The sequence below is a fragment of the Cyphomyrmex costatus genome, unplaced genomic scaffold, assembly GCF_001594065.2.
Source record: "Cyphomyrmex costatus isolate MS0001 unplaced genomic scaffold, Ccosl1.0 scaffold35, whole genome shotgun sequence".
Lineage (NCBI taxonomy): Eukaryota > Metazoa > Arthropoda > Insecta > Hymenoptera > Formicidae > Cyphomyrmex > Cyphomyrmex costatus.
In genome coordinates, this window is record NW_017277664.1 from 325,137 (window position 1) to 333,925 (window position 8,789).

General features: G+C 41.7%; 1 protein-coding gene across 1 annotated transcript; it reads left to right on the plus strand.

Annotated features, from left to right (window-relative positions):
• The first annotated feature begins 370 nt into the window (after positions 1-370).
• On the plus strand, positions 371-6,445 carry LOC108776252 (loricrin). Its single transcript, XM_018542806.1, has 3 exons — positions 371-455; positions 4,757-5,930; positions 6,211-6,445. Exons 1-3 carry the CDS (start codon positions 371-373, stop codon positions 6,371-6,373), a joined length of 1,422 nt encoding a protein of 473 aa, XP_018398308.1. The 3' UTR covers positions 6,374-6,445.
• The last annotated feature ends 2,344 nt before the right edge of the window (positions 6,446-8,789 follow it).

An 8,789-nucleotide genomic window follows, 5' to 3' on the forward strand; every position in this document is an offset into this window, starting at 1 on the left:
CCCCCCTCGTCGGCATTTGCCTCCCACGTTCTCCGGGAGTCTCACCTGGTCGGTAGCATCCTCCTGCACTCCCGACGAGGACTTTCTCCGAAAGACGGCTAACTATATAAGCGAGATGCACGCTGTTTGAAGCACGTTAGACGAAATCGCACGGGTGCGTCGAGCAGGCCACGTCGAGCCGCCGCGCCCCGATTGCATTCTGTTTTCCATTTTCGTAAGTTCACCCCGCATATACGCGACGGTAGCGCCTGGGAGAAAGAGAGAGAGAGGGAGAGACAGCATTCGTTCGTACGAAACGCAAATTCGTGCATGTGACTCGGCGCCGAGGAACACCACAGAGACCTCCACGAGACTTCGATCGCCGGGGACCATGAGGCCCGCGAGAAGCTGGGCCCCTTTGGCAGTGACCGCGCTGGTCGCGACGGCTCTGCTGCTGAGGCCCATCCACGCCGATGGTAAGATCTGGGAAGAGTCCTCGCGTTCGTCGTTATCTAGCGTTAATCCCGTGATCCTCGAGATTCTCGTACGGCACAGATTTCCAAGAAACGTCCTAAAGACGTCCCAGAGGGTGTCTCTATACTGAAAAAAATTGTTATATCGACAGCACTATTTTAAGTGAAAATTATGATAATTTTGCTATTTTTTATTTCTCTTGTTTCAATAAAATTTTATTTGTTTCACATTAATATACTGTTGAATCAATGAGATTGTTTTCAAAATAATTCTGTTGATACATTTTTTTCAGTGTATATCCTTTGAACGTCCTAAGGACATTCCCAGGATGCTCTCGGATAAAATGTGCTGTATGGATTTCTCTTCGGGGTTTTTAAAGGAACTTAAACTTGACTTGCGAGTTTTTACCGCGGTGATGAGAAAAAACGATACACATTATTGTGATATGCAGAACAGAGGAATGCAACAGAACAATTAATCTTGCACGAAGAAGCTGTCAGAGTCTGTTGATCTTTTATAGGATGGGGCATTTTCTTGTATTAAGATAAAAGAGAGATCTTATAAACATCTAATTGTTGTTTCATGTTCAATGGAAAAAAAACAAACAGAAAGAGAAGATAGAAAAACATGAGACGACCATATTAATTTTTCGCAAGAGTAAAAGTAGTCTTAGGAAAAATCGCGTGTCGGATTCTGCATCGGAAAGCGAGATAAATTAATGACTTTGAGGGAAAGAATGTTTTTTTTATAATATTAAGTTGCTCGCGCTTCACGTTAGGCTTCTAGCTCCTCTTTCTCACGCATTTCATAATAGCTTATTAAATTCATTACAATAAAAAAGAAGAGGCATTAAGAGGTAAATTCTCTTGTCGCTGGCGCACACGCTTCCAAGTAAGATCTTCAACGGAATACAATTTAGAAGGGGGATGCGATATAAGAAACGCACTGTATGTCGATAGTAATTTCACGGTTAAAGTACGCATTACGTAGCGAACGCGCCACGTAACATTTTTACCTTAATGAATGCCGCCACGGCGGATCTCTACTTTGTCAGCTTGTCGGAAAACTTATTAGAAAGTCCACTGTTGTCCCGCAACACGCTGTAATATGTGAGTAAAAAATGGAGTTTACGCGACGATTTGGCAGTTTTCACTTTCAGCTTGTTAGACTGCATTAAATCTGATTTTTCATTAAGATTAGAATCAACCTTAAATTAGAGTTTAAATATAAATAAGGAAGCACACCGGTAAAAAATTAATTCTTGATATATTCCCTGCCGCCTTAAATCGACATAACGAAGTGCTTAATCAAGAGATAAAGTAAAAACGTAGTTAATTAAGCATTAAATCCGAATAATCAAATTCTCGGTATTTTCGAGAGTAAACATGTTACAAGTCTTTTATTATATACCTGCTTCAAGTTCTGATTAAAACGTTTCATTTTTTATCTCTCGAATTGATTTATGTTTCCGATTAAGGTTCAAGCGTGCCTGTAGGCGTGCTACTTCACGCAGTTTCATCACACGCCATCGGTTAATTATAGTAAAAATTTTTAATAACTAACATTCTCGTCATTCAAACAACGAGATGTTTTTACGTTGCAGATTATCTTAATTTATTCCTCCAACATTTTTTCAAGTTTACTCGAGCGACCGGTGCGCTTTTCTTTCCTTCGAGCAATACAGGTGATTTTGTGAAATTGGGACGCGCGAAAAAGTAGAAGCCGTGTGCATACCGGGCTTGAAATAGTCGAGTATCAGGGAGACGTGAACTATCGGACAGCATCTCTCGGCAAATTGCGCATGGCGTGTTGGGATCGTTGTATAAATCAGAGCACTATCAGGTGCGATCTACCGTAATCTAACTCGAAAGCGCGCGCGAGCGTGCAAGCCGAAACTTCCCCGCGATTGTTCCGATTTCGATTTTAACACGTGTAAACGTCACGCGCCCACACGCGAGTTATATTGTTTAAATGCCGCGCGTGCGTTACAGATTATTGCAATGTTTTGCCAACGATTGTCTAATAAGAAAATGTTAACAAATTAGTCTATCGAAATAAAAGACGGTGTTTCAAAAAGGGGATTTTACTTTTTATTTCGCGCTATATTATTTTGTCACGCTTTTTGTAAGTACCTTTTTGCTTTATTTTACAACTCTATTTCATTTTATTTGACCGCTTCTCGTTTCGCGAATCGATTTATTTTATTCCATTCAATTTTTATACGTCGCAAACTGAAATTTTCCATTTGTTATTTCTTCGCACCGTTTAACTTTAGCCATATGAATTATTTATAACTCCCTTAAATCAAAGCTTCCTTTTTAAAGGTCGAGAGATTAAATTGGAGAAATTATAAATGTCCATTTGTTTAATCCTTTATGATCACATTGGATCAAATCGACTTAAAACAATTTTGATGTTATATCTTTAATTAATCTCTGGTTGGTATAATAATCAATCTTTCATACAATATAAGTTCACACTTTTTTCTTAAAAATTACAATGGCCTCTTTCATTTCTCAGAATAAATACTTTTTCAGAACGCGAACTGTTGCAATATTTTTTTTTCTGAAAGTCTCACATTTGTAGATAGCCTTAATTTTTATTAAAAAGAATAAAAAGTTTAAAAAGTTATAATTTTTTAAATAAAAAGACTCATTTAAATAAAATTTTCATTTTCACAATTTTTTTAACAACTTAAAATTGAAATCTTTATAAAGCCGCTGTATTTCAATGTTCTACAATGTTTAAAGTGTGGTCAGTAATTCTTTTTACTTCAAGGAACAAAATTACGAATACGCGGCAATCAAAATGCGCTGAGGTCATTTTAACTTGAGATCATTGCACTCTAAAAACTATATCAGGGTTGGTTTAACATCATGCAATATCTACATAAATCTCTGCGTTGGTGTTAATAATAAATCCACACACGTTAATACCACGTTAGTGTTAATATTAACGTCATGTTGCTAGTAATATTAACACCAACACGGTGAAAGCTGTACGAACATCGCATGCTGTTAAATCCACACTGATCTCTTACAAAGTGTACGGAACTTTCAAGAGACTGCAAGGGATTAACAGGTAGGAGAATAGCGAATCGCTGATTCGGGATTAATTGGCGTGCTCGCCAGGTCTCAGCAGATGACTGTCGACCCGCCGATCCGGTCGTAAATGATACCAGCGATGATAATCGCTTCTTCAACTGTCGCGGCGGAGCATCACGCTCGCGCGATAAATCAATCGGACGCGCTGTTCGCGTTCCGGCGCATCAAGCCGCGATGAAAGCGAGCGTGACTCAATCGGCGCCTTAACGCGCGTTTGACAAACGAAAAAACGTCCGTGCTATTATTGTGAAAATCCGCGTTGGTGTTTCGACTGTACGACACAAAGCGGCTCGTAATGACTGTCTTACAACGAATCCGCTGATGATTATAGCGCGGAGCAGATAAAGTCCCGCGATAAGAAATCGTCACGGTCTGATTGCGACTTCCGTGACTAAGTCAGTTTAGGATACTATCCGACGCGAACATAATTTTCTGACTTTAGTCGCAAATTTTCTTCCTTTATAATGCAGACGTCGTGTTCCTAAATTGAAGAGAATTAGAGTCTTTTGATTTCCTGCAAATTGTTATAATACGAATTTAGATCGATGAAAATAAATCTAATTAAGTAAAAAGTGAAAAAAAGAAATAATTAGATCCTTGTAAATTGTCCCGATTTTTGTACTTACTTGAGTTTTAATCAATTCAATAGTTATTAAACGGAATTTAAATTTTTATCGATGACGTTTGATCGTTAAAACGTTGTTAAACGGAATTTAAATTTCTGTTAATAATGAATTATTACGAAAAGACTTAGCTGTATAAATTCCTATGGGAAGAGAAAACGAAGTTATAGAATTTCTACTTTGTATTATGTTAACTTCCAATCTCTTGATTGCTAGGAAGCCGCGTAAATGCTATTGCCAACTTCTTGTCGCTAATAGCGTCACCGCAAACAATAAACGTTCTTCGTTAGTGGTAATTTCATCGTAAGATTGCGATATGTAATAAAAAGCCACCAGCAATGCAAGAAAGCATAAGTTACTGAGAGAGCAGTTAAATTAATTATAGTATAATTTCTAAGATTATAGATTAAATATTAATTTCTCAAATATATCAGATTAATCAAAACGCAATAAAATGTTCTGCGTCAACCAAGTTATAATTTATATATTTTTCTTATATCTAAAACATATTTTTGAAAGAATAAGATAAAATATTTGTTCAAGAATAAAATTTTAGGTCTTGAAATTATTTTCCAGCCCCTGTGGGCAACTATCTACCACCGTCAACCAGTTACGGCACACCTAATCTAGGAGGTGGCGGCGGCGGGGGCGGAGGTTATTCCGGCGGCGGCGGTGGAGGAATATCGACGAGCTACGGTGCGCCTTCAGGTGGATTCGGCGGCGGGGGCGGGGGCGGATTCGGCGGTGGTGGCCACGGAGGTGGTCGACCTTCCTCGACATACGGAGCACCCGGTGGAGGTGGCGGTGGTGGTGGATACTCCGGTGGCGGCGGTGGAACACCGTCCTCCAGCTACGGCGCACCTCCGTCCTCCAGCTACGGTGCACCTCCATCCTCCAGCTACGGTGCACCACCATCCTCGAGCTATGGAGCACCGTCCAGCGGTGGTGGCGGCGGTTTCGGAGGTGGTGGCGGCTTCGGAGGTGGTGGCTTCGGCGGTGGAGCACCTTCCAGCAGCTATGGAGCACCTTCCAGCAGCTATGGAGCACCTAGCTCTGGCGGAGGTGGAGGCTTCGGCGGTGGAGTACCGTCCTCCAGTTATGGAGCTCCATCTCGTCCTCCCTCCAGCAGCTACGGGACACCATCCGTAGGACGTCCATCGTCCTCTTATGGCGCTCCTTCTAGCGGAGGCGGTGGATTCGGCGGCGGCGGTGGTGGTTTCGGTGGTGGCGGCGGCGGCTTCGGCGGCGGTAAACCATCCTCAACTTATGGAGCACCGTCGAGTGGAGGCGGCAGACCATCGTCCACGTACGGTGCGCCTTCCGGCGGTGGTGGAGGTTTCGGTGGTGGCGGCGGCGGTTTCGGAGGTGGGGCACCGTCCTCGAGCTATGGAGCGCCACCCTCCACGAGCTATGGAGCACCTTCTTCGACCTACAGCGCACCCTCCTCGAGCTATGGGGCACCGCGCGGCGGTGGTGGTGGCGGAGGTGGATATTCTGGAGGTGGAGGCAAACCCTCGTCCAGCTACGGAGCTCCCAGTTCTGGCGGCGGCGGCGGTTTTGGAGGTGGCGGTGGTTTTGGAGGAGGTGGATACTCTAGTGGTGGTGGAATATCTTCAACTTACGGTGCACCCTCGGGAGGTGGCGGTGGATACTCCGGAGGTGGTGGCGGATATTCCGGTGGTGGCGGCGGCAGCGGAGGATATTCTGGTGGTGGTGGCGGCGGATATTCCGGCGGTGGCAGTTTCGGAGGGTAAGATATGATAATATACGCAATAAATGCGCGAAACTGTTCATTTAAAAAAAAAACCAAAGACTGTCTTTTCGTTTTATGCAAGACACTGCCTTAATCTTGTTCAATATCACAATATTAAGTTCTAATTATATAAATATATGTAATAATTAAGATACTGCTGGAATTGCAACTTTTATTTATTTAAAAATTTTATTTATTGTCCGCACTTTTTTCATCTACACTTCTTTAAATCTACCAATTAAAAGTTTTTCTCACGGTCTACTGTTGTTATCCTCAGCTCTGGTGGTTACTCCGGAGGCGGTGGTGGCGGATATTCCGGCGGTGGTGGTGGAGGTTACTCCGGCGGTGGCGGTGGCGGTGGCAGACCGTCGTCGTCTTATGGTGCTCCGAGCGGAGGTGGCGGACAGAGTTACGCCAGTAATGGAGGATACCAATACTAATCCAGATATGTGTTCACCCGGCGAGACGATTTCCGTGCTCAATCACGTCGGCTTCCACCAGATTTTCCGCGTTGAACGACGCAAACCGAATTTATCGCAACCTCAAGACTCGTCAGTTCGATCGATCAACTTGATCGACTACGTCTTATCAGAAAAGAGACGTCGATCCGAGAGGCTTGTTTCAATCGAAGGATGATGGTCTTGGTGCCTAATTACGAAGAGATAATCTCGGACATGTTAACGTTGTGAAAGGTCAGAGGAGATCAACGCTGAAGGCGTCGTTGTTACATCATCGAATGTGTCCTTCAACGATCACATGGATATATTTAAGATTTTCTACGAGAACATCTGTATGACAACAGCTGACGGGAGAAACGAGCGAGGATCGTTCGCCGCATCGTGAAATTCGTGCTAAAGATTTAACAACGATGAGTTCTCAGTCGGGAAAGTTGTGAGCGAAGGAATACTCGTCCCGAATGCAGGCGCGTTCCCGCGAACGGCCGAAAGAATAAGATAGTTATTTTATTTTTTTTTTCCTTCCCCTTTAAATGTCATTATCACTTTCATATACCGGCTTCCAGGAAAGCGTCTGCTTGTGGAACGTTACTTCCGTCGACGTCGAAGAAAAGCGAGGAAAAGAAAGAAGAAGAAAAAACGAAGAAAAGGAAAACGAACGAGAAAACTCGATTTTCCACATTCGGAGCCTGTAACTTATTTATTTTGTAAAGACGCTTTTTTTGTACTAATAATAAAGCCGCTACGCTGATAAGGAATCTCGTCGATTTGTCGACTTTTAATTTGTTCATCCCGTTCCATTTTGTACTAGAAGTTAATCTTCTTTTAGGAAATCTCCTACACTTATTTCACTTTTTAATTATAGAATTACCTTCATGTTGTAAGCCAATCTAAGCTGAAGACCCGAATTCCGGATTTAATTTTATCTTTCTGGTCACGCAACTGTTTCGTCGATTATTTATCTCAATCTTCCACAGAACGGTGTTTCCGCTTTAGAGAGAACTCTTTCTAAGTCTGTACACCCAAAGGAAGATGATCGGCGAAAGAAGAAGAGTTATAACGACATAAGGTTAGTCGGCCGACATGGTCGATTTATCGATTCTCACAGCTCGGATACCGGGAGGGCATGAATAACTAAAAGCTCTCTTTCTATTTCTGTTGTCGAGCGTCTAAAAGCGCATATATCGATATCGAGGACTTCGCGAATATGGTAGCGCGAGCCCTGCCCTGACGTTGTCGGCCAGCAAAACTAAACGGCGCGATATGCATGGCCATCGCAAAGCTCTTAAGCTGGTAATCATAGTCGGTTCTTACTTCGAGACTTAAGATGTTAATACGACTGTATGGCCAGGATTCTTATTTCAAGATCTTAAGTAACGTCTTAAAATGCTAATACTACTGTGCGATTTGTTCATGATATCTATTAAATATAAAAACCGACTGTAATTGCCGGTTTTAGACGTTGGAAAATTAAGATATCTTAAAGGTTTTTTTTTCTGGATGTGATCTGTGAGTATAATATTAAAATATTGGATCTACGTTTTATTTATAGAGTATTATTAATGTTTAACGTTAGGTCGCATCTCCAGGGACGAGAAACGTAAATATGATAGGAACGTAAAGTTTGACAAGCATAATAAATTCGTATAGTAAAGATAAATAAGTTAACGTAACGATTTCTTCGGAAATAAGTTCTAATCGATTCTATAACGTTTTTTAAACAAACATGCAGTTATGTACGAAATTGTGTAGTAGTTACACGCTACGTTGATGAATTGGCACAAGTACCACTCACTGATTCCTTTAAATTTTACTTCTTCTATCCCTCTTAAAAATTTAACTCTTTGTACAGTTTAGGTGTACGTAATTCTCAACCCTCTTGAAATATCAGAGTTCACGTTCTTTTAAAGGATGCAAAGGTTAGCGTCAAGGTGGTATTCACAGTCAAGACTTTAGAGGGAATTTAACTCTTTGAAGTTTATTCATACAACGATCTTACCATGTTTAAGTTTCCTAAATCGTTTCATCTACGAATTTATAATTCCGAACAAGTTCTCGTTTTCTCAAGCATTCGTTGTTGAAGCATGTCTTACCTGCTGTTACGTAATTCCTTCAAGATGCCATTTGCTACACGTGCTTTCCAGTGTCTTCAAGGTAAATAAGTCAACTCTACCTTGGGTAGTGCTTGAGGGAAGACAAGTACAGGAGGTACTTCAAAAGCTATATCTTTAAGTCGTAGACTGTACGAACCCGTCTCGTAGCTATATGGAATTGCACATTACTATAAAATATGAGCCGCTCGACATTTTTGTACACCATTTATTTTTAACATTTACAATCAACATCTCTTTCGTTTATCAATTATACACGTATAATGTCATATAATACAGTAACGCTTCTG

Bases quoted from the DNA above. Each gene is read 5' to 3' on its own strand.
- LOC108776252 (XM_018542806.1), top strand. From the start codon at position 371: ATGAGGCCCGCGAGAAGCTGGGCCCCTTTGGCAGTGACCGCGCTGGTC. The intron at 456-4,756 runs GTAAGATCTGGG...ATTATTTTCCAG, and splicing joins GAGGCCCATCCACGCCGATG to CCCCTGTGGGCAACTATCTA. The intron at 5,931-6,210 runs GTAAGATATGAT...TGTTATCCTCAG, and splicing joins GGCGGTGGCAGTTTCGGAGG to CTCTGGTGGTTACTCCGGAG.